Here is a 26994-nt window from a genome sequence, read left to right as displayed (position 1 = left end):
GGTATACATACGGATTTTCACTACGATAAAACGCTATGACACTACATGTAAACTAGATTGTACGATACTGTGAGGCGCTACTTCACTACTGTACCCTTAGGTGTACAGGGATAAATCCTATCATAGTATAACCAGAGTCTCCTGGAGGGAGAGCGTGAGATTTGTGAATAGATCTATTCGGGACTGACAATCCCACACCCGAACTGCTAGCTACAGTTGGGCAGGCATGCCTGGGGTGACAAATGTCATTTAACTCAACGCCTGAAGAACGTTGGAAAGGTCACTAGTCATATCAAGCATGGTTATACGACTCACATTATGTATAAATCACCTTTAGTTTACAACCTGGCACTCTTCAACAGTTTTATTTTTACTAAATAGAACTGATACACACTACGTATACTGGCTAAAGCCAGGGTTTTCAAACAGAACCGATTATGCAATGGTTTCACATACAAAATACCTATACTTCATGATTAGCTTTAGCTGGTCAAATGAGGTAGTATTTTCGCATAACACTACGGTTTTCAGTAACGAACATTCATGGTTCTCTACGGATTCGATAACACTACTCTTTCACTAAAGAAAATATCGGATTTTCTTGGAAACATACAGACATTCATGGTTCATTACAAGACTTATAACACTACGTTTTCACTAAAGAAAATATCGGATTTTCTTGAAACTATACAAACATTTCTACTAGCTCCTCAACAAGTTTTCATTACAAACTACTGCTTATGAACTCACCAGCTTTATGCTGATATTTCAAACTGCTTGTATTCTCAGGAAATCAGTAGACAGGTACCTGCTGGATTTTTGGGAAACTGGAAGCAATAAGAGTTTAAGCTGATATACATACGTACTATTTGATGTATTTCAAACAAGTTTCAGAAAATTTCCAAACTTTTGTAAACATTTTCATTTAAGTATTCATTGTAATGGTTACGTTTCTATGATTGCTATTATACATTGGTTGTGATGCTATACATGACGTCCTCCACCCCAGAACGTTTCCGCCATTTCGGTTTTGGGGTGTGACATACGCCTTGCGTACCAGTGTACACTCAGCGTACTCGTGCGAGACCAGATACGCCCAACGTACCTGCATGTACTCCTAACGTACCCATGCCACCCCTAAAAATACAAAAGATGCCATAAATGTCCACTTTGCAAACAATCATATACTAAGGGGGAAAAGCTAAATATCTGGAAGAACAAGATGTTACCCCCGCCCCCGAAATCTCTAGCCCCCCCCCCCCCCCCCCCCAGATTCCTCTTATTATCGCCGCCACCGTTTCCCCGCCCTCGATTGATTTTTGGCTACCTTTTTGGGCTAAAAGAATCTATTATTTTGGGTAACAAATATTTATTTATAACATAATTTTACATGTTACAAATAACTAAAAAATATGTTTTTTTGCAAAATTTTGGCAGGTAAAAAGCATGCTATTGTTTATTATATTTATATAATTAATATATATACATTTATAAAATTAAGTAACGGGGCCCCCATGGGGGTTTCGGGACGGAACTGCCTACCTCATCCCTGCCCCCAAAATTAAAATAGAGGTTTACCTTGCCCCCACCCCCGTCCCCGATTTATTTAAACAAATACACTATACGAGACGAGGGCCCCACGTGATTTTTTGACATCCCTATTGTCTAGAACCATTTTTTTTGTTTCTATCAAACTTTGAAATATGAAAATACAATGAGTATCCTTATTCTCATTTCTCTTCTTTTTTTCCTATGTTAAACTCTGAATCACAATATAAAAAATGAGTATTTTCCTTATTAGGTTTATAAATAATAACAATAATAATAATAACTTTAAAAAATGAGTTTTTTTTTTTTTTTTTTTTTTTTTTTTTTTTTTAAATACATATGGACGCCATATTAACCTCATGGATAAATGTCGGTCAAAGATGGTGTATATATTCATCATCTTAGTCACACTTTTGGTGTTATAACACCCAATGTGGAAATGAACAACATCAAATAACATGTGATAACACCTATCATTTTCTATTTCTTTATTTATTTATTTTTTGATGTTTTTAATTTTCTATTGTTCTAATTTGTTTTATTTTTTTTAATTTATGTCATAGTATTTATAAAAAACATATAAATTAAAAAAAACACAATTCAATTAACTACTAAATTAAACATACCATTTTAAAACTAAAAACGACATTACAAAGCAAAAAAAAACATTGACCAAAGGCATACGATAGTCCTAATAATGTAAAAAACTTAAAACCGATACACTATTCGTCATCCAAATATTTCCGCTCAATCTTTGCCTTCATTTTCGGAGCACTGCCGCTTATCTCGGTGTCATATTATCCTCGCTAGTTTGAAGAATTGTCAGATCCTTCGTTATGTGATCTTCCTCGGTTTCTCGACGAAGGAACTCCAAATGCTCACGTTGCAAGTCATATCTTTTCATTGTGATCTCGTTGTGGGTGTCAAATTTCTGTTTCAGTTCCGCCTGCTCTCGAAATTTAATTTCGCTTTCCTCCGCATGTCGTTGAGCCCGCCTCTCTTTGTCTCGCCCCATCGGTAGTCGCGGCGGGGATATCTCTTCGATGTCGTTGAGGTTGTCCGGTAGCTCATCTGTGTCTGTATTGAGGTCGATGTTCGTGTGTGCGTCCGAAACGTCGACCGAACCCGAGCCGCGAGACCTTTTGGATTGTTGTTCCAAAAATGTGTCCGTTTTAGTCCATTTTGGGTTGTCCTTAACAATCTCCCAAATCTTTCCGTGCTCGAAAACGTGACCCATCTCGACATGATATTTGTCCCTCACCGCTTTAAAAACATCAAAATCGGTCGCACCACTTTTCTTGTGCGAGGAAAGTTTGTTGTCGATGAAATTGAACTTGGTGCACTTCTAGCTTATTTGAGTCCACTTGCTACTCAACATATCGTGATTGCGATAATTTTCATCCTTCTTCAAAATAGTCCGAAATTTGTCGATTACAACCCCAAAAAACAACTTTTCTCATATTGTTTTCCTTAGTTGTGTTTTTTGATGTCCCGCACCACGACACCGCCAACGCGTATTCTTCCTCTGCAGTCCACCATGTTAGAGGTTCTTCTTCCGATTGCTCCACCGCGACCGCTTTCCCTTTCTTTCTTGCTCTCCCTTTTGTGGCCGTTTTTCTCCGACTCACCCCCGCTTGCGTCTCGGCAACCATTTCTTGCATGGGTGGTGGTTGTGTGGTATTTTGTTGCATGTTAGGAAATGTGTTGAAAATGTTTTGTAGAAGGGTTGTAGGGAATTGTGGTAGGGGTGAGGCGGAATTGAAAAAGTTTCCAAAAAATGAAAGTTGTGGTGAGCTTTGCGAGTTGAGGATGTTCGTGTATGCCTCATATTGTGCAAAACCGAGAGGAGGGGATATTAGAGAAAAAGTGTTAGGGTTTTGATCCATAGTGAGTGAATGTGAAATTGTTTGGGTTGTATGAAATAAGATGAGAGAAATGGTTTGAATGTGTAGGTAAAAATTTGAAGTCATATGTTTATTTATATTGGAGTTAAAATGGATTTTTTTTACTACGTGACCGTTTCACAATGGTTGAAAAAATGATCGTTCACTAGATGCAAGCCACCGTTTCTTCCTGTTTTACCATAACGCCTCCTAACGTAGCGGCCAAAAACGGGTATGGGGGCGGTGTTTCCGGCGTTATAACGCCGTTTTTTGGATGCCACCTCGGAATAACAGGGATACCTGTTGCCCGTTCCTAGTCCTCTCATTAATCCTTAATAAATTACTACTAATGCATTTGGGTTTATTATGTATGAGAAAATTTTGAAGAACGTTGATCGAAGGCATTTCCATAAGTACCTCAGGAAAGTCTCGACATAAAAATTATCTAAATGTTTTCTAGAATCATTTTTTCCAAAGTCATTCGGAAAACACTACAACTCATTTTCCAAATCCATTTGATTCCATTTTTTTTATCCAACATCTTTTTAACCTTAACTGAATCTTGGGTTTTATCAGATTCACTGACTAAATCTCGGACTCTAGCTCATTTACTAAAATAAGTCTTAAATTAAGCTCAACTTGGGCTCATTTAACTTGATCTCAAATCGCATATTTGAAATAGCTCAAGTTAACTTACACCCCTATAAACATGTGAATGCTCATAGGACTATCAACATGCTCAGAAATAAAAAAAAAAACAAATTTAAAAAGTTTATTAATACATGTAATATCATAAAGAAATAAGTGTTCTATATCTTCACAACCCACTTTTTCCAACAATCCTCACATATTTGAATTCGATAGTGACAATACTTCATGGCAACTAGATCGAATAAGCAAAAGGGAGAAGAACAAAATCATAACACAACATCCAATTTCAAGTACTTAATAAAAGAGACATTATTCATAGTACATTCTAATATATTATCAAACAAGATATGATAGTTGACAAAAAAAAAAAAAGTCAAACGACTCCTCGAGCATCTTATGCTCATAAATTAACCTTAATGCATTCTCTTAATTATATTATTTATAACGCCCTAATAAAAAAAGAGCAGTGTTATTTTTTGGAATTATGATAATAAGATAAAAAAAGAAAAATTAAAAAGTTAAAAAAAGTTACAATGGTTGGTTCATTTGTTGCATTAGTATTTTTTTTATTGTTTAAAATTAATTATATATACCCTTTAATTGCCTAACATTTCCATGCTGACGTGGCAACAAGGGGCCTATCATGCCAGCAAAGCACCATCTCCCCTTGTTGTTTCGCCACGTGGAATCCCCTGACTTGTAACCTCCTCAGTAAACACTCCGCTTGAAAGTCAGCAAATTGACTTTGCCCCACCGGCCGCAACCCGGCTCTACCAAACGCCTCCCTCCACGGCGTCACATGGCGGCCTGCCGCCCCCACCGCTGCTATTATCTTCGGGAGCAACACGCATATCTCAATCTTCCGTAACCAGTCACCAGCTCCTACTCCGATACCAACGTTCGCTGCTTCCAATGATTCTAATATCGTCGAATAAAGTTCTAAACCCTCGATCACCGACTGACGGAAGGACGACGTTCCGTCTCCCGTCAATCCTTCTCCGTCTACGTGAACTATTACTTGAGGAGATATTCGTCGGAGATCGTTGATGAAACCAGTGCCGATTCGTTGGAAGATCGTTGGAGTTAATAGAACAGCAGTCTTCTCTCCGTCCATGAACTTGATCGATTTAAACGAGAGGCTTTCGAAAGTTCTAACAGAGATGAAATCGATATCGAATCGTAGTTTTAGATCACGAGCGAACTGACGTAGATTATCTCTGATCAATCTCGATTCGGTTTCGTACTCTTCAGGAACAACGGCTGTGATTCTGAACGCTGGCGAGTTAACCTTCCGTGATTCCGATTTCTCGGAGATCTCTTTCATGAACGAAGCCCAATGACCGCCGATTCCGATATCAAAATCGATGACGTGGATGATCATCGCACCGTCAACCACCTCCAGGATAGCTTGATTGGCGGTGAAGCTGGAAAACATCGGGATCGGGGAGACGGCGATGAACGTCTTGTAAGCTTTAATTGTTTGTACAATTTCAGAAGAGGAAGATGACTGAGTCAATCGACTTGACCCGGAGATCAGAGACTGAATCGCTTCTTTGAAGTAGAAAGCAGCACGCTGGAGAGGTTTTCCGTTTGGAGAAGGAAGCCGCTGATTGAGCCGCGCCAATATCACCTGCGCCAGGTGGAGAGATTGAGTTTCAAAGCACTCAGCAATCCGGATTATATCATCGACGAAATCAAACCCTGTTCTATTATCAATATTATACTGGTTCGTGAAATCAAGCGAGTTAGGGTTCGTGTTCGTGTTTGGATTCTCAAAATCCGGGTTTAAGAACAGGGACATGGTCGGAGCAGTCACCTCAGATTGAATCGGCGGAAGGTCGGGGAGTTCAGGGAGGTAAGCAGATTTTGCAGAATCATCATTAAGACCTAATTCTTTCATGAGAGAATCCCATTCTTCAAACTGATTCACGATTCCATGTTCGTAATTATCCGATCGCAACGGATCCTCCGACGACGATAACACAATGCTATTATGATCACCCGAATCAAACTCCGACGTCTTACCAGGCAAACTCCGGCAAATATCAAGAACCAATTTGGGCTCGTATCTACCAGTTCCACCACCACCAACACCACCACTGATTATTTGGTGCTTTACTTCAGGAGAAGAGAGATTGTTTTGCTGTGAAGCAAAGGGCAATTTCATTCCTCAAAAGCTAATGCTACAGGTACGCAACCAAACCTTTTTTCTTTCTTCTCTCTTCTTGTTGAATTTTCAAGCTTTTGAGCGAAAAAGGAAGTGGGTTGGGGGGCTTTTGGAGTCGATGATTGTGGGGGTTTTCTAACAACGATATGCATGAAGAAAGGAGTGGTGGGGTATGGTCGGCCATGGATGATGAACAATGAGTGGAGGAAAGAGTAAGAGGATTGATTGATTTGAGCCATATCATAGAAGCTTCTTCATGAAGAAAGGAATTCATACAAATTGCACAAACTTTACACCTTTTTCTTCTTCTTTTTTTGATTCTTCAGTTTTTCCTAATATTTAACCAAATAAACATATACATTCACATTCATAAAAAAAAATTCTTTATAAAAGATTAACATAATTAGTAGACTGAACTCATAAAGCATATATGACATCATCTTTCGAGAGGTGCTCTAGGAATCACCATGTGATCAAATCTCAATATTGATAATCTACAAGCATATTTTATATTTTCTATACATCTTGTCATGTTTTTAATAAATCAAATGAACAGGAATCAATCAAAAAGAACAAATCTTTGTTGATACAACAGATTTGATCGACTTGATTATTGATAGAATGGATAAATTTGTTAATTTTCAAAATATGTGAGATCTAATGAGGATACATTCTGATTCATGGTTGGATTAATGGTCATTAAAGCCTCCTAATAAGATATACTAAACTCATCGATTTGTTACAAACTCTAAAGTATAAGAATGGTATTGATGGAATTTCTTGTTCTTATATTGGTGTTTATTCTTTTGTTTAGGGTGAATCAAAAGGTACAACTTTCTCCGTATTTTTTGTTTCATACTATACAAAAATAGCAAAGAATAAGGGCTCAAATCAACACAAAAAATGACTTTAGTAAGGATATTTTTAGCATCACATTGCATCTGTTCTTTTTCCTACTCTATCAACATTATACATTGGCACTCTCGTTTGATTGGTGCATCTTTAGAGAATGGTTAAACGCGGATGTCACGTTGTCATTTCTGTAAGGTTGTGTTTTTTACATGAGACATGAGAAGACTGAAAGACAGAAATGAACCGGACTAGATGAGACTGAACAAGTTTTATATTTATATTTTTTTCTTTTTGAGGATGAGAAGTGTTTTTACGTCTTTTGCATAAGAGCTTAGATAAATCAAATACCACATTGTTTCATCTTTTTCTTTTAGCGGACAACAAATTGCAATTTCTATCTTATTGATATCAATCACAGCCCCGATCCATGATATCAATCACAACCCCGATCCATGAACGTCTAACACAATACAAGTTTGTTTGTTCTCTCATGTCCTGCATAATAAACATGTCGTGTGTGTGTGTCTATATATATATATATATTAAAATATTTGAAATCATGTCGGATATTGTTTCTTTGAAGTGATTACTGCTGAAACTTAGAATGCATTCATGTAAAAGTAATTTGAAGTACAAAATAAAAAATGAAGAATTGTTAAGCCAACAATTCTCATACCGTAGTTTTTGCATCATATTTGAGCCTAAGAAGCATGTTCAATAGTTTACTCAAGACTGTGGTTTCTACTTAGTAATTCTCTATAGTGTAGATCTTGAGATGATGTCATTCAATAGATATTATACACGACACCATAATTTTTCAACATGGCATCGAAGATGCTTAACTTGTTAAAGTATTTAAGCCATTAACTGTACCACATGATATCCTTGCCAAAGTTGTTGAAGTTTGTTAGAGGCATGGTGGAACTTAAAGATTCTCTAATGAAATCTACTTGTCTATATAATAGTAGTCAAGTTATTAACTAATTCCACTTTTTGAGTATATAAACATAGATTTTAGGCTACATTATCGCATACACAATACACATAAGGTATTGTTGATGTCGGCATACCTGAGAACAACATACCAACTATAAGAACTTCACCATCATGATTGTTGTCACAAGCATAATTTTCTTATTGGTCTCATCTTTCTTAAAGTCGTTTCTTTTCTCTTTATTCTACAATTCATAACATTTGGAAATCTTGTGTCTATCTTTCTTGCAATACTTGCAAGACTTACATATTCCCCAGTATTTACATTAGTCGTTTTTTCTTGAGAACCCTTTTCTATTGATCGATCCTATACCATTAATCCTTCGACTTGAGAATTACGTGACCCCTTGAAAGAAACCATGTGTTTCATATCTTCCTTAGAATACAAAGCATCATAAACTCTATTTAAAGTAAGAGTTTCATAAGCAAACATAAATGATTAATACTAGATCTTCCCCGTCATATTTGATTTCAATAGTGGCTAAATTAGGAAACGACATCTTTGAAGTCAAATATATAGACAAGCAAGTTTCCTCAATATTGAAGTTTATATAAGGCCAATGTCTTTCTCCAATTGCATATTTCTTGTAAGATTATTCTTCATGCAAATCAATTCTAGTTTAAACCATACAAGCGATGACGATCTTCTATTTAAGCACTTCTTGAAGTATATTGTTGTGTAGATGAAGTACGATTTGAGCCAAAGCTTTGTGATTCTTCTACAACAACCCATCCTTTATGAAGTTGGAATTGATGGGTTTTGAGCACTACATCATTCATATGGTGTACATGCAAACCCTAAAGTTTTGGATCTAGTTTGTCTAATGAACATGCAATAATCATCCAAAGCCATAAACCCTAGATCTAGCATACAATAATCAATATTATCATAATATAGGGTTTAGATCTTACCTTTGATTGTTATGTATCAATAACAATCTATTCCTTCTTGTAATTGGCTTCTGAAAGCTTAGTGTCACAAGTGTCATACCTCTAATGGCTCACAAACATCAAGAGCAAGAAGATGACTTAGGAGAAGGGAAGGAGGCACCAAAAACGTCCAAGAAACTCCAAGGAATGCTTAGCCACGTTTTTGGGTGCCCTAGGGGTCTTTATATAGTTAGACTATTAGGGTTTTGAACTAGGAAACCCTAATCTAACTGCTTAGGCCCTAAGAAGCCCATGGACTCCCTCCTTAGAGGCCTTGGACGAATTCTCATGGGTTTCCCCATAGATTTCATCCACTCCAACCTCATGGAGTCCATTAGCCCAATATCCAACTATCACACAACTGACAGTTCTAGTCCCCTTTATTTAATTAATGTCTTTTAGCCACAAAATTAATTCTTATTAATTCTTGACTAATATTAATTAAACAATATGATTTCTCTTTTAATATATTATTCATATAATATATTAATAAATCATAATTAATCTCTTTCTCCATAAATCATCCTATCAAGTTGCTTTGGTGAAGGCAACCCAAAAGGACCATGCTCACAATCGGGTCAAGTACATACCAAAATAGTTATGGACTTAGACACTAATCCAACAGTCTCCCACTTGGATAAGTCTAACAACTATTCTGCGTATGACTTCAAACCTGATCAGCAATCGTAGTTTTCAAAAGCCGCTGTCAACTCTGATCTTATCAGAAGCGTGTCCTTTAGATAAGAGATCATATATTCCTCCATTCTAGATATCGTATGAACTGAGACATGGATTTAAATCATACTCTTTGTTCATGTGTTGTTTCCTGATTTCCGATTTATGACGACTGACAACAGACTGCAATTGAACAAATCAAATTAGTCCTGGCCCGGCCGAGCACTTTATGTTTGTCATCACTAAATCATCGAGGGGCCCACAAATATCGCTTTTATCCCACTTTGGGTAAAAGGAACGGATAAACTTCGACTCAATGCTCGCTTGTACTTACTCACCGAATCACACACAACAATACGTTTTATAACACCAAGTTACTGGTGCGTTTACATATTATCAATGTGTAACCGATTCGCAAGATACAACTCACACATCTCGGTTTCAAGAATATAAGATATTATCGTCTCATCAATCACTCGTGATAAAATCCATGAAGCGATCCAAGTGAGCTTGGGTTTAATCCAATGCTCAAATCATATTCATAAGCACTCATGAACGTTGTAGCAAACTTTTGCTATGTCTAATACACTTTAGACAATCTACATACCAATTCATGACAATCTTCTTTCATACCTACTCCCAAAGTATGAGCGACTGTGGGACGTTCGAATAATCTTATTATTCAGGAAGTCAAAACATGCAAAGTGAAACACAAGAATAATCGAACCCAATATGGCCCCAAACTTTTGAGTATAAATAAAACTTGACCAGTCTTTTGCTACAATATCTCTATTTGCCATGTTCTCACAATTCGAACTATGAAGAGGGATGCCGTAATCATAATCGAATTTGAGAACACAATCTTAATTTTATATGACTAAATTAGATAAAAAATCAATCCAAACTTTTAGAACTGAAATGAAGTATAAAATTCTCTCCCTTAATTATAGCAAAACAAGTTTTCAACCCTTGCAACTTTGCGAATTGAACCTTTTGTTTTCTATAATTAATATTGCTATCTCGCAATACTTACCATAATTATCATGCTCCCACTCACATGATGATTATATATTTTCCAAGCATAACACTTATGCTCCCACTAGCTTTGACACGTATTCAGAAATTAGCTGGACTTCTAGAAACCAATACTTATTAACTTTATTTACAAAAGTTCAGATTTCTGAAACCGAGACGCTTCGATAAACCTTTATCTAAGCTTCTCGAACTCATACACCTTTCCTTAGATAACCTATATGTGTGTTTAAACAATTTTAGAACTTATAACAATAAGTCTAAAATGTTCAGACCCATTTGCCATTTCCCACAATTCGAACTATGAAGAGGGATGCCGTAATCATAATCGAATTTGAGAAATGCAAATTACATAATGCTATCTTCAAAATCTCTCTTAGTGAAAGCGTTTCCTCACAATCATTTTCATGAAGGAGAGAAACCTTATGACACTCAAATTTTTGTGGTGTATGTGTTCCTATCCATGTGAATTTGTCATAACCATAATCATAAGACAATAATTGTGACAAATTCAAACTCTTATGGATCGAACTTGTCCATTCTTAATTTCTTGTCATCAAGGGTCCTACCATTGCTTCCAAGTTATTTAGCAGCTCACCCATACCTTTCAATGTACTTTCCATTGATTAAGGTGCCTTGCCCCTATGCAACCTATTGAGAACTCATAGAACTCACATGCATAGTTGACCAAACTGGAATGATACAGAAACAAGAATATGTCAACACGATAGGTTAGAAACCTCAAGTCGTGTGCTAGCAGGTTTACTTTCGATTAGTTCTTGAAACTTTTCAAGATCTTTAGACTCCCAATGACCTCTTGACATATTAGATTCTCTTATCAAGAAACATTTCTTAACAAAACAAATATTCAAGAGTTAGTGTGTGTCTACATCAAGACAAAACCTACATGCAATTTGGTACTAGTTGGCATTTGTCTTATTCAAGACATCACAACTTACCAAAGTGTACAAGTGTAAGAACATTCCTATTTAATATTATGTCACTCAAGTCACAATCTTGGAGTATGACTCTAAGACTTGATTTTTTGGAACGAAGTACGACTCATCCTTTTGATTTAACCATTTCAACAATTTCCGATTCCTCTTCTTAGCCATACTAGTGCACTAAGATGTCCTTAGAGGATCAATTGTGATAAGGTTTCATAATCAACAAGAAGATCATAAAACATGATACTAAAGTACTCTCCCATCTTTTCAGATTGGAGAAACTTTTATCTTTCTGCCTATTTGATTCTTCTTATTCGTTCTGCCATTCATTGAAACTTTTCAATGATTCAGAATTATACTTAATCTTGTAAACATAACCACATTTACTAGACTTTGAGTAAATTATGATGAATAATCTTATTGTTCTTTGTGGCGGACCTGACCAGTGCACAACATTGTGTACCAGCTCTCCTTGTCCTTCACTTGACTCTTTGTCAAGGAATTAGTCTTAATTATCTAAGTACCAAGATTACCATACATCACATGACTCAAATCATATGATTCCAAGCTTCTGTCCAATTGAAACTTGGGTGATGAGAATCTTTTCTTACTTAGAAAATTACGACACTACCATAAATAACATAATAAAGAATCACATCCATTACTAATAATAGAAATACACAAACATCAATTTTCACAATTTCATTGCAAGGAAATATAAATAAGACAAAATCAAAATTTATTTTATTGCGGAAAAATATATCATTACAATGCAAATGAAAATTATGCTATTACATATTCCTAAGCAATTTATCATAACTCTAAGCAGCAACTCAAAAATCTGATCATTGAATTCATGCAATCATAATCCATTTCTTCGCGATCAGACTCAGCTCGCTCCTTCCTTTAAGCTTCCTTTATTTTCTTCGATCATTCAAAACATCAAAATGTAATCTTATCACATCATGTATTAAGAATCTACAAACAAGAACTTAATAGAGTTAGATAGTGGATTTTACCTGAAGCAGAGTCATACATCTTGACTCTCCCATCTCTTAGATCTCTCAGGTAGTCAGGGCAGCTTCGTAACCAATGCCCCTTCTTTTGGCAGTAGAAACATATGGATTCTTCTGGAATGGTACACGAGACTATCTCAGACTCAGCCTTTCTCTTACGTAGAGAAAACTTTTCTGGACTTCCAATGTTGCCATTGCCCGTAGAAGGTTGGGATATTGATTTATCAGACCAATTTTCTCGACCAGTGCGCCAAATCATTTCTGATTCAACAGCAATAAGCAAATAAGTTAAATCAATAAGGGTCATGTCGTGGTCCATCATATAGTACTCTCTAACGAACTTACCATATGACTCGGGAAGTGATTGAAGAACCAAGTCAACAACCAACTTTCTTGAGACATCGTCACCGAACATCCTTAACCTGTCAATGTGTGACTTCATCTTTAAGACGTGTGCACACACAGACTTTCCATCTTTGTGTCTTATTGCCAATAGGGCTTGAGTGACCTTGAACTTTTCAAGTCTTCGAACACGTGGGCCAGGGAGAATTATTGGAGGAGGTGGAGGAAGTGAAGCATGATTTCTATTTCCACAATCCAATCGTGGAACATCATCTTCACGTGGAAACTTTTTTCCAACGGATTCAGGAAGACCATAGTTGTCAGACTTTGACATCTATAAAATGGGAGAAAATTCAAGTTAGTTGATTGAGTCCTTAATAAAACACCCAAATGAGATATTAAGGCTAGGACCCAACACAATATTCTATAAACTGGAAGAGGGATGTCGTAATCCAATTTGCAGAATATTTGAAGGTAGGTAAATGACGATTTACCAATTTCCACCATGAAAAACGAAAAAGAAGGTTAAGTTTTAAATGTATTGGAAACTCCTAGATCTTTTGAGATTCATTGAACTTTTCAATGACATGTTTAAATCTCAATATGCCCCTCGATTTGTGACTGGGATGCCGAGGATCACAAAACAGGGTGTGAATAACCATGCAAACATACATGGTGCCCCCAATGTTACGGTCACTGATGTGTAAAAATTCACTCTTGTCTTAAATTTATAAGGTCGAAATTACCGATGCTAGAATTTACTACACGACTTAGGCAAGTGTACCTAATTGTAATTGTAATATAGCAATGGTAAGAACGGATGTCGAACACTTGGGGAAACGAGTATGATTTACGTTTAGACTATTTGTCGCTAATTAACTTAAAAGATAAGAAACTTGTGGGAATTTTTAGTAACGAGACAAATAATGAGAATTTTAACGATTAAAGTGTAAAAACAAATATAGAACAAGAATTGGTTTTTAAGAATCAAGAATGATAAGGATGCTTTCACTTAGATTTAATTCCACCTTTTAGTAATGAATGATTTATATTAAGTGCAATGGATATTATTAGTTATTTACCGATTTCTAAAATTGGTTAAAAATCATGATCTAATTTTTACCGTTTTGATAATAAAAATAATTAAAAACAATTGTCATGCAATTAACAATTTTATTAACAATATTTAATTCGTATCATGCAAACATTTGATCAAACTATTAATTTTAGTGGTCGTAAAACTAATAGGAATCGTAAGTTGGTCATACGATACAAAATATACATGTTAAATTTTTAGTATTTTATTTTGCCTAATCCTAGGATTTTGTCCATCACTAGTCATAAATATCAATAAATATCAATGGTCATGAAAAATTTATGATTCAAGATAATATATTTAAATTGATCCTTTAAAAATATTAACTTAGTTATAGGAAAATTTATTACAAAAATTCAACGTATAAAAATAAATGATCAAATATGCATGATAAAATAAATAACAATTAGTATCCGAATAATATAAATTAAATCATATTTTCAAGGTTTCATTATCCAAGTGAAAGCAAAGGGAATTTTAGCCCATAATTAAAGTTACAACATATATAGAAAACATATTGAGAATGTTAAACATTTCGATAAAACAAACCCGATGTAGTCCCTAATGCCACTGCAATCTTCAATTCCTTAGCTCTTTGACTCTTGAATCCCCAATTGTAGAAAATTGGTTCAAAGGTTGGAAGAAATTTGTGTATCAAAATGCATAATTGCAATGTCTTCTCTTTTCTTTTCTTTCTTTTTTTTTGGTGAAAAATGGTGGTATTTATAGTAAAAATTGGAAGAATTAAATACCAAAAAGAAATAAATTGAGATTGAATCTAATGAAAAAGAATTCAAAAGAAATAAAAAGATGGGAATAAAAGGTTGGAAAGTTTAAAGGTGGTGAATTATTGAGTATTGGTTGGAAAGGAATGGGTTTAAAATAGGAAAAAGTGGGGAAAAAATGGTTAAAAACGGAATGAAATCGGAATTGGCAAATCTGGAGGCCAAAACGACGTCGTTTTGTACTGTGAATAGTCCGAATCGGATTTTGGGTCGTCAATCGGGTTAAGGCGCGGATCTTCTGTGAGGGAAAACGGTTCGAAATCGCGGGTCGGATCTGGATCGAAGCCGGGTATGGATCGGATCGGATGACGTCATCGATGACGTCACCAGCGAATAAAAGCGCGGATTGTAATTCCCGGGTCGGATTGGAGTCGGGTCGGCAAATCGGTTCTGCTTGTGAGACGAAATGGTTGCGGGGCGAACTCCGGATCGGGCTTGGATCTTCCGGATCTGGGTCGCGATTTTGTTGAACGGATCAGGCTTTCTTTTTTTGGGCTCCGGGTTTGGGCTCCGAATTGCTTCTTTTATTTTTTTTTCTTTTTGTAAATTAAATTAAATTAATTTAATTAATATAAATTATTTAGAAATTAAATAATTAATTCCCAATAATTTATTTTAATTAAACCTCATTAATTAATTTAATTTCTTTTTATATATATATTTTTTTATTTTGTTTTCTCGTCTCTCCAACGCGGCTATCTTTGAATTCTTTGACTTTTTGATCTCGTTTTTCTTCGTGTAATTTCTTTCACTTCTTTTTGCGGATTTTTGCACGTTTTCTTCTCTTTTTCCTCATAAATGATTTTTAGCTGTAAAATGGAATTTCAAACTTTATAAGTACCTTTTATCTTTAAATCATACCAAAATATAGCTAAAAATACATAAATATCGCTCGAAATATATGTATAATTATTGCGATATCAGTCACCTATTTGATGTGCCGGTTAACCACACACGCTCCACCGAACTATGACTAACATCGAGTCACCCTTCACCACCTTTGCTTAGAACCCAATTAGTGTGCCGATTAACCACACACGTTCCACTAACGTCTTAGCAAGGGAACAAAGTATAATTTCATGGAATTGCATCAATTCACTTTTGCCTAAAGTAACTAAGATTGTGAATTTTTGTAAAACATTTAGTTACTTTAACATTCATTGTACTTTTAACGAGGAGAGGGTTTGCCCTATCTTACCCGTTCGACTAACGACCCTCCACCAATCAAGGAAGCGGTGGTGAGAGTGGACACCCATTAAACGGCCATTTTATAGGCCATAACCTTATACCCCCCTTATAGATCAGCTTCGTGAATGAGACCTACTAACAGTAAGACTAGCAGTTTAAGTTATACATATATAATATTAGATTTTTAATGTTATATATAGTATCAGGGTGTATTTTATACTTTTAAAATACTAGGTGGTTTAATTTTATAAATTACACTTTTAATTTAATTAAATATAAACCATATCATTATGGATTTATTAACTCTCTTTTAATTATACTTTTAATTAACTTAATAAAACCATAAGGGTGTAATTTGAACTTTTCAAAACTAGGGTTTTAGAATTTAAAATTTCAAAAAATTAAACTTTTAATCAAAAATTTAGATTCCAAAACTTGAGGGCAAGTTTTGAAACATTTTAAAACATTAGGGTTTAGAATTTAAATATTTCAATAAACTTTTAATCAAAAATTTAAATTCCAAAACTTGAGGGCAAGTTTTGAAACTTTTCAAAACTATCTAGATCAAATTACAAATAATTAAAATTAATCAAATAATTGGTAATTATCTAAATTTGACCTAGTTCAATTTCTTACTAGATAATTCAAAATATAATTACAAATAATTAATATTTATCTTATAAAACAAGTAATTATCTAAAATTTTGACAATTATCTTCTATTTTGGTAAGGATAATCAACAAATATTGATAAAATTCGGATTTTATTAATGAAAAACGTTTTTGGTAATTATCCCACAACAAAATAGGTCAAAATCCTGAAATATCCTCTGTCTGACCCCGGGACTCGCTGAGTCAGCCTGACTTGCCGAGTTCATCAACTGACTCGCCGAGTCAGTCAGGCAGAGGACCAAAAACTTCGATTTTCAGGCAATGAATGATTAAACAAGCATCAAATACATCAAACAAACAACCTGACTTTGATACCACTGATGGGTTTTGAGCACTACATCATTCCTATGGTGTACATGCAAATCCTAAAGTTTTGGATCTAGTTTGTCTAATGAACATGCAATAATCATCCAAAGCCATAAACCCTAGATCTAGCATACAATAATCAATATTATCATAATATAGGGTTTAGATCTTACCTTTGATTGTTATGTAGCAATAACAATCTATTCCTTCTTGTAATTGGCTTCTGAAAGCTTAGTGTCACAAGTGTCACACCTCTAATGGCTCACAAACACCAAGAGCAAGAGGATGACTTAGGAGAAGGGAAGGAGGCACCAAAAACGTCCAAGAAACTCCAAGGAATGCTTAGCCATGTTTTTGGGTGCCCTAGGGGTCTTTATATAGTTAGGCTATTAGGGTTTTGAACTAGGAAACCCTAATCTAACTGCTTAGGCCCTAAGAAGCCCATGGACTCCCTCCTTAGAGGCCTTGGACGAATTCTCATGGGTTTACCCATAGATCTCGTCCACTCCACCCTCTATGGAGTCCATTAGCCCAATATCCAACTATCACACAATTGACAGTTCTAGTCCCCTTTATTTAATTAATGTCTTTTAGCCACAAAATTAATTCTTGACTAATATTAATTAAACAATATGATTTCTCTTTTAATATATTATTCATGTAATATATTAATAAATCATAATTAATCTCTTTCTCCATAAATCATCCTATCAAGTTGCTTTGGTGAAGGCAACCCAAAAATACAATGTTCATAATCGGGTCAAGTACATACCAAAATAGTTATGGACTTAGACACTAATCCAACAGGAATATCATATTTTTAAAACATTATTTGACATAAAGTTACATCTTGCATAATATGGTCCAACAAAAACATTTGGAAACATGTTCATCCACCATGAGGTTACAACTTCATATCAACATGGGGCATAGTGAAAGCAAATCATAAGTATAAATATAAGTTCAAACATAAGTAGTGTAACTATATGTATTCACTCCATATAACTTCACAATCCTTTCTTCTTAGTATCCACAAAAAGTCCATATAAGGGAAAATTTCACATATGTCTTTACAAACATTAAGAATTACGTTTATATCTTTTTAAAATTAATAATTACATATATATATATCCTTTTTTACCAAGTAAACTCACATTTATATCCAATTTTATAATTTAAACAGATATAAATTAATTTAATATCAAAAAAATATATTTAAAAATCAAAAATACATATAGATTTACCAAAATACCCTTTACACATTATATCCAAAATTAAATCGTATTCCTTTTTATTGCTAGAAATTGTTAATCAGGTTTTTAGGGGAAAATTGAATCCTCAGTCGTCGTGATCGATCAGCCAACCAAGCACCTTTCTCCATCGCCAAAAATCGAGTTTCATCTCTCCTTCCCATCTTCCGGTCTCCATCACCTTCTTCCCTCTTAGTTGTTGTTCTTTTCTTCTGTTCTTCTGTTATCCCCTAATTTCTACTAAATTTGTTTCAAAATCGAAGCTTTTTGATTTGTAGGGTGCAATCGAATCGGGTTTTTGATCATCGGGTACAACCTGTCAATGATCTTTCAAATAATCAAAGTATTTGATCTTTGTGTATCTCGTTTCGAGTTTGATGGTGGCGAGGTGGTTACAATGGAAGCTTCGTAATCTGCTGCACAAAGTATTACTGGAGGGAGTATTTTAAGAGCTCAAATGGCGATATATTTCAAACCATCGAGAAAGCCAATCAATTCAAGTTGTTTTTGAACAAATCGAGTTCATGGATTTGTGATTTATGCTCATTGCCTGTCGTTTTTCTTTGCTAGTCTGAATCGGTGTTGTAAGGCCATAGTTATTGAGAGACTGCCCTCTGGAGTATTTGCTGACCCATTTGAGCTACAACATCTTACTCAACTTGATGGTAAATTACAGTGATACCCTTCAAGTAATTTATGTAGCATGTTTACCTCAAAAAGTTATACTATTTTTTTTTATGCTTCTGCCTTCGGGGACACTGATGTAGAGTTGCCAATGTTAATTTTTGTGCTTAATTGAACAAATTAATGGAAAATTGAATGAGAAATTACCACTCCTTATTGATTTATTGGCTCCACTATTTCTGTGAATGAAATCCTGTGCACTACAATATTTTTACTAGCTTTTATTTTCTGTCTTCCCCATTTTCTTACCAGGTTGTTCTCATATATTTTTAGAGTGTGAAATACATGACAAAAGATGAAGGTGATGATGTTGAAAGCGGTGAAGATGAAGATGAAACTTGTTTGACTGGTCAAAGCAAAAACTCATCTCAAAAGATGAAAAGTTATGATAGAGTTAGCAGTTGTCCTTATCCCTATGTAAATGAGGAGAAGACATGACTTGGAATCATAATTGAGAAGGAAGAGAAACCTAATGAAGACTTATCCTTATGTTTAATGCATTTTAAGCAATTCAGCAAACTACAAGTCGACTTCGGAGTTCTTCACGTCGATATGGCAGTATTCAATATTCGAGGGTTTTTCTATTTCACGCGGTGGACTTTTCCCACATTTAATTAGGTTTAATCCTAATTAAATGCATTTTGTTCTAATCTTTAATAATGTGTAAAGGGTATTTTGGTAAATCTATATGTATTTTTGATTTTTAAATATATTTTTTGATATTAAATTAATTTATATCTCTTTTAATTATAAAATTGGATATAAATGTGAGTTTACTAGGTTAGTAAGGATATATATGTAATTATGAATTTTGAAAGGATATAAACGTAATTCTTAATGTTTGTAAGGACATATGTGAAATTTTTCCAAATATTATATGAACTATATTCTTTTAGTTCTTGATACACGAATCTTGAATACATGCTATTTAGAACAGTATATGTAAGAACATAATATCTCATGAGCTACATGGGTTTTAAACAAAATAGAACTTTAAAATCATTTTACAAAACCTTTTACTTTAACATAATTCATGCAAGATGATATGTATGCAATGTATGATCATGTTCCAATGCAAGCTTGGATAACAATATCCATAGATCGGGTCCATCCTAACATCATTAGTTAAATTATAATGTGTTCACTTTTATTACATAAGCCTTGGTCATAAATGGTGACACCCTATGTTTGGAAAGATAAAATTAACAAATCACCCTATCTTGGCATTCTTATTATTATACATCTGCCTCTCAAAGGGAAGTATCACCCCAATAGTCTTTTGGATCTCATTATTGGGATATCATATGACTAGACAATTATATTCAGCTATTATATAATTTACATTCGATTTATGCATGATCACATATGCTCTTTTAAGTAATGCAGTTACATCTAGTGTCATGATGCGGATATACTATAATTATAAACTTTGCATAACTCAAATAACATTCACAAAGCTTTTAATAACATGATGGAAATAATAATCTAAGAAAACACTAAATAAAAGAGCATATAACATGATTTTTATTTCATACAATACTTGAGATATACTAGCTTACTCTACAAAAGTGTTCATAAGTAAAAGAATTAGACATACTTGAAATCATACTTGTATACTCTACAAGATAGTCTATTGTCATAAAAACATTTAGCTATGACATGTACCTCAAAATGGGAATTATCCTTATATACTCACCTTGGGAAGTTAGGTAAAATAACTTCACTCATTTCCCTTTTGTCACCCTAAATTCCAAACTTGTCCAATATATCCAAAAACATAGATATTGATGTTGTATAGTTGTCCCAAAGTCAATCATAAATTTTTAGTCTTTAATGTTGGGTTTTATTTAAAAGTAGTCTATAAAAAACTATGAGATTAGCAATAGAAGTATTTTATAATGAATAAACTTAAAACCGTTTTAACCACCAATGATCATTTTGCAAAGAATGGAAAGATTAAATCAACCATAAAAGGAAAAAAGAACTACAACCTTTGAATACTTTGATTCTCATGGGAGATTGGAAGTTGATGAAGTGAGACAAAAGCTCCAAAGTAGAAGCTCGTTATAATGTATCCACCAAACAAGAGTAAACTACCAAAAGATGCTAGTATTCACTTGTATTAAGCACTTCTTCATCCATTAAGAACTAATACCACATTAGTCGTAAGGAGAAAAAACTTATAAACTCAAACTCTACACTACACAATGCAAAAGAGAAGAAGGGGGGAACATTTAGTGTATCGTAATACCATACTTCCATCGAGTCAAAACATGGCTCTTGAAATAAGCATGGAGGTGTTAGAGGTTGCTTCACAAGCAAACTCTCCCATACCATGGGGACACATGGTAATGATCACCATAAGTCAAAGATAGTTTTTCTTTTATTCCATATTATTTATATCATGTGTTTGTACTTTTTTTATTATATAAATAAACTCTAACCATTCCAAAATAATGTACACAACTTATAAATTCATACCTTATGAATTACTAGTTGTTTTTCTCTGATACAAAATATTATAAATAATAATTTTACAATTAAATACAAATATTGATAATATTTATTAGTAATCAAATTTTAATAAATAATCAATAAGTAGTAACTTGATATAAGGTGTAACCCTACATTATCATATGTTATTAGCAAATATAATTCTATAATTACTCTTGGGCATAAATGGAACATTCTGTTTTTGGGGCTAGAAGTTTTTGGCTTTGGTAAAACTAAATTTTTTCTTAAATTAAAATAAAATAAATTGAAGTGAAATAAATGAATAAATGAAATGAATATTTTAGAACAATAGAAATAGTAATTTTGTCATTAATTTAAATAAATATATGATGGAGAATTTGGCGTTAAATAAGACTTTTGTAAAAAGGGTACCAATAGTGTCATCTTCGAGAAACTTGTGTTTGACCCAAGAATTTGACCAAATAAGCAGACCGGACTAGGTTTGTTTAAGTTATGGTGGAGAATGACCAATTATAGACTAAAGATAAATTTTATATAGTTTTGAGCCAAGTTGGGGGCTAGTATTGAAAGGAATTTGGAATTAGGGTGTCAATCTGTCCAAACTTGTGGGCTACACCACGCCCTTTAGGTCGACACACTGCACTCACGACGCTAGGCAAATTATATCGGTGTTTTGTGCAACGCCTTTTCTTATTCATTTCACCCACTTTTTTCTCCACTCAATCCCAACCTCTTTCACCTTAATAATCGATTTTTCCCTCTAGATTTATGGTGCTTTGGTGATTGGAATTGCTAGATAGATGATTTTTCAAATCCTACATAAAAAGGTAGATTTCTTTCCCTTTTTTACACATATTCGTTCTAGGGTTTTGTTAAACCTTAAATCCGAATTTTATGGCTAAATTGTGATGTTAATGTGAAATTATTGATGTGGTTTAATTCCTTAATCTATCTACAAACTCCATCTAACAAATAGTTGGGAGATTTGTGAGAACTAATGTTATTTAATGGGCTTCCCAAACCGTAGATCTTTAAATATGAAATTTGTGTACCAGACAATGACATGAGCTTGAATTTGTGATTGGATTATGTATGTTCTTTCAAATCAATGACCCATCTATTAATTCATGACTAATGGTGAGATTTCTAGGATTTGATTCAAGTTTAGCATTCTATAAGATGAATTGGGTATTTTTAAACCCTAATGTGTGCTAGATTAAGATTTATGGTTTCAAACAATGATATGACTTTGATGTTATGCATAGATTATGCGTTTCCATTCTAATCCAGGATCCATTTAACAAGCTTGAATTACCACATTGAACTTATCCTCATGACTAATTTTGGTATTCTATCATCCCAAGATGATTCATATAGAAATATATTTATCTTGTCTCATAAATGTTTTAATGGTTGAAAAGTTCATAAGAGTGTTTGTAACATCCCGAAAATCATGACATAAATTTTTTTGTTTTTATATTAATAAATTGTTAATACATATCATTCCCATAAAACCAAGGTAACTAAGATTTAGCAAAACATCATCAAATAAGAGTAATTCACAGAATGCGGAAACATGTGGTGTGTGCACTGCAATCGTCTTGAGCTCTTTCATTAGAAAACTGGAGTACCTGAAACATAATCTGAAAACCGTAAGCACAAAGCTTGGTGAGTTCCCCAAAATATCATATAACATACAACCACAGATTATCATGCAATACACATATAATTTCCATGGGCTCCCCCTATGGTCTTTATCTAGTATGCCATGGGCTCCCCCATGGTCTTTACATGGAATGCCATGGGCTCCCCCCATGGTCTAATATCCTAATGTCACGGGCTCCCCCGTGGTCTTCCATGCAAGTATCACAGAGACATCTAGCATACCACATAAAACGTAATGGGCCGACATTGGTGCCTTCAACCCATGGATTTTGTGAGAAGACTCACCTCGAATGCAAAAGCTCACTGAAAGAAATCCCTAGCCGCAGCCCTGACGACACCTCCGGACTATCAGATCAAAATAACACCCAATTAGCAATTAGGTTCCATTCTAAGGCCCACTATCCATACTTGGGGTAAAATGACCATTTTACCCCTGACCCAACATGAACCAAAACTGAGGCCTAATTCCAATAACCAAAAAGGGCCAAAACCAAAAGATCCACAAAGGCCCACTAATGGCCCAATTTCCCAAATTGGGCCCAATCTCATATGGGCCTTATCCTAAGCCCATAATTTCCTTAGATACAATTCAGATTACCTCAAGCGCCCCTTGGGACAAACTTGGTCAAAGACATAAGTCAAAAGTCAAGATCAACAATCCATATTGATCCAACACGCCGAGTTGACCAACAACTCGCCGTGTTTCTCCACCAACTTTGAAACGAGGAAAAACCAAGACAACACACCGAGTTGACCCATAAACTCGCCAAGTTCGCCCAAAACCCAACAACTTAATACATTAAGCTTCCTTCATTGGATCCAAGAGCTCCAAAGCTCAGATCTCGACCAAAATGAAATCTAGAAGGGTAAAGTTTCCAACTTTACCCCTAGGAACCACTGAAATGGGTCTAAACTCAAACCCTAGACTTAAAAGAGTGAGGGCTTAACCATTAAGCACTTAATCTTCAAAGACCAAGCCCCTAAATTGCAGATTTGACACCCTAGAGCTGGAAGACCACATAAAGTTGCCAACTTTACATTCATGCATGCCTAGGAGAAGCTCAAAAGCTCAAGAAGGGCTTAATAAGAGACTTGATGCACACATGAAGTCCTTGAATCCATAAAGTTGGCACCTTTATGCCAAAAGAGTCCATGACAATCCTAGATCTGAAAGAATAATGCTTTGGGACGTCCTAATCCCATCATCTATCCAATCCATGGCTAAAGCAGAACAATTTAACTCAAAAGAGATCTAAGCATCTAGCCATCAAGATAAGAACTTGATGCCTCAAACTCCTTGCAAACTAGGTAGTGGTTCTGGATCCAAGACTTCCTTCTCCAAGCTTAGAACTTCAAGACCTTCTAACTCCTTCACAATGCACAAAAATGACCACCAAACTTTCTTCCAAGGCTCAGATGCTTGACAATGGAGGCTACAACTCATTTTAGGTTTTGAAAACAATGAAGGCTGATAAGGAGGCCAGCCAAAGGAACTTAAGACCATTAAATAGGGTGCAACACCCTAAAAATTTGGGTTTCCTTCCCAGCCACCAACACGCCGAGTTGAGGCACCTCAAATCGCCGTGTTGGTTCATTTAATCCCTGCGATTCTTCCATCCTAAACACGTCGAGTTGGTTCCTCCAACTCTTCGTGTTCAACTTGAATTAGGCTTATTCTCAACAATTTCTCCTCAAGATTTCGGGTGTTACAGTGTTAAAACTTGATATTTAGTTATGTTTCAAGTTCTAGTTTTTCATAGCATCTTTCTCTCATGAAAATGGTTTTGGAATGTGCATTGTTATCTGTGGAATCAAATCAATTTGTCTTTTGAAGCAATCCTTTCACTTTTGGTTTTGTTTATTCTCTTTGACCCTTAAAATGATTTTTATAAAAGTCTAGGCGTTTTGAAATTTATTCCAAGGATATAAATCACTTGGGGGTCCTTTCCTACGCCATTCGAAATATTTAAACGTATTTTAATCTTTTGGAATCATTGAATTTGTTTTGAAGCTTTATTGAAAGTTGGTTGTCTAAATGAGAAATAAAACAAAATTTTGTGTTATGTTTAGTAGTCGTGACATGTTTTCCTGGCTGTCCTGTTTATTCTTGTGATCGTGTTTTGGGTTGAAATCATTCCCCTGGTCCTCTTTGGCTTCCTTGATTCTTCATGGATCATTTTTGGAGAATTTTGAGATTTGATTAATGAGTTGACCATAGAAAGGTATTTTAGTCATTTGACACTTTGTAATGATATTAGGTGATTTATTTAGGAAGTTTGGAGCTGGAAGTGTCATATCTCAAGTTAGAAGATCTTTGGTGTTACATGCTTTGGACTTAAGGTTAGTACTTTTACCTTGGAACAGTGTCCCCACTGTTTGAGCATGTTATATGTGTTTTCTCATTATTTGGAGTTAAAGTATGTATATAAATATGATTTTGACTATACTTATCCATTAAGTGTTTTCGTTTACTTGATATTGTCTTTTATGATTTGGGGACACCCTTAATTGAATCAAGGGCATGTTTTTATGTTTTGCGTTGATGGACCATTATCTTATTTTCAATAGTATTGGAATATTTTTTTTGATTCATAGTGAACATTTTGACAACTATGTCTATTCTACTTGACCTACTATTGCATATAAATATAGTTAGCATAGAACAGACTATCAAAATTGGGTGGTTACGGTGAACATTCTGATTCATAATGATTAATCCATAGAAATAACAAAAATATTGATTTTTTCTCTATATTGTCTTTTTTCGAAATAACAAAAATACTGATTTTTCTCTATATTGTCTTTTTTCGACATCAAACATTCGAATTACTCTTTTTTTTAAAAAAAAAAATTATAAAATTACACCTTCCATAATGTTCCCACTAAGATTTTTAAATTGGAATTTGATATCTTGGTTTTAATAAACATCAATGTAACCTACATCCGGCAAAAGAAGTAGATAGAAAATGTATATTTTATTTATAAAAAAATGGTTGATAAAAATAGTTGTTCGCTTTTATATATATATATATATATATATATATATATATATATATATATATATATATATATATATATATATATATATATATATATATATATATATATATATATATATATATAGGGCCGACCTGGAGATTTCGAAGGCCCTGTACTGTTTAGTAAAAAATAGGCCTAACATTTTGAAGATCAAAGAGTTGTATGCTAATTTCATTTAACTTGTTTAACCCATATTTATTCATATTTGATGTAAGGATCCAAAGTTCATTGTTGTTTCAATAAAGGAGTTGTTGACACCACGAATGTTTTGACCATTTAGTTTCTCTTGAAAAATCTTAAGCATATGAAATTACTCATTAATTCCATATACAGGTTGGACTCTAGAAGTTATACTTTTTCATTTTTAATTGCAATATACATAAGTTCAAATACCATTCAAAATAATACACAAAAAAACTTGGTTCTATTTAAAACCTGTAAAAATATGAAATTACAACTGCAATAATAAAATTAAAAACTTGTTTCTAAGACCTTCAGATACTACAAATCTTTTGATTCTAAGACCTTCAAAAAACTTCTAAAAAATCAGATTAAATACTACATCAAAAAATAATGAATTATATTATCATATACGAATCAAAAAGAAAGAAAAAAAATAAAATTCTCTTTACCTTATGTTTTTTCGAAAACTCAAGCCGAATTAGAGTTTTTAGGATATGTTTTGCTTCTGATTTTTTAAAACTTAGAGTGTCAATCTGGTAGTACAATGTGGCTTCTGATTCAGTGAAATGCATCTGATTTTAGTGAAGAAAGAAGTAAGATGAAAGAAACTCAAAGC

The 26994-nt window shown here is 34.2% G+C and overlaps 1 protein-coding gene and 1 long non-coding RNA gene across 2 annotated transcripts; one reads left to right on the top strand and one right to left on the bottom strand.

Annotated features, from left to right (window-relative positions):
- Positions 1-4334: 4334 nt before the first annotated feature.
- On the bottom strand, positions 4335-6501 carry LOC145166822 (scarecrow-like protein 15). The gene has a single exon (XM_079085859.1). It carries the CDS (start codon positions 6247-6249, stop codon positions 4687-4689), a length of 1563 nt encoding a protein of 520 aa, XP_078941985.1. The 5' UTR covers positions 6250-6501; the 3' UTR covers positions 4335-4686.
- An 11790-nt stretch (positions 6502-18291) lies between these two features.
- Positions 18292-19747, top strand: LOC145166823 (uncharacterized). Its single transcript, XR_013740727.1, has 2 exons — positions 18292-18997; positions 19269-19747. It is a non-coding gene; the product is annotated as an uncharacterized LOC145166823 (long non-coding RNA).
- The last annotated feature ends 7247 nt before the right edge of the window (positions 19748-26994 follow it).

The sequence above is a fragment of the Lactuca virosa genome, chromosome 3 (assembly GCF_052849685.1).
Source record: "Lactuca virosa cultivar CGN04683 chromosome 3, Lactuca_virosa_CGN04683_v6, whole genome shotgun sequence".
In the NCBI taxonomy this organism is placed as follows: Eukaryota; Viridiplantae; Streptophyta; class Magnoliopsida; order Asterales; family Asteraceae; genus Lactuca; species Lactuca virosa.
Note: the sequence above shows the minus strand (reverse complement) of the source record. Positions and strands in the feature narration are given on the sequence as shown.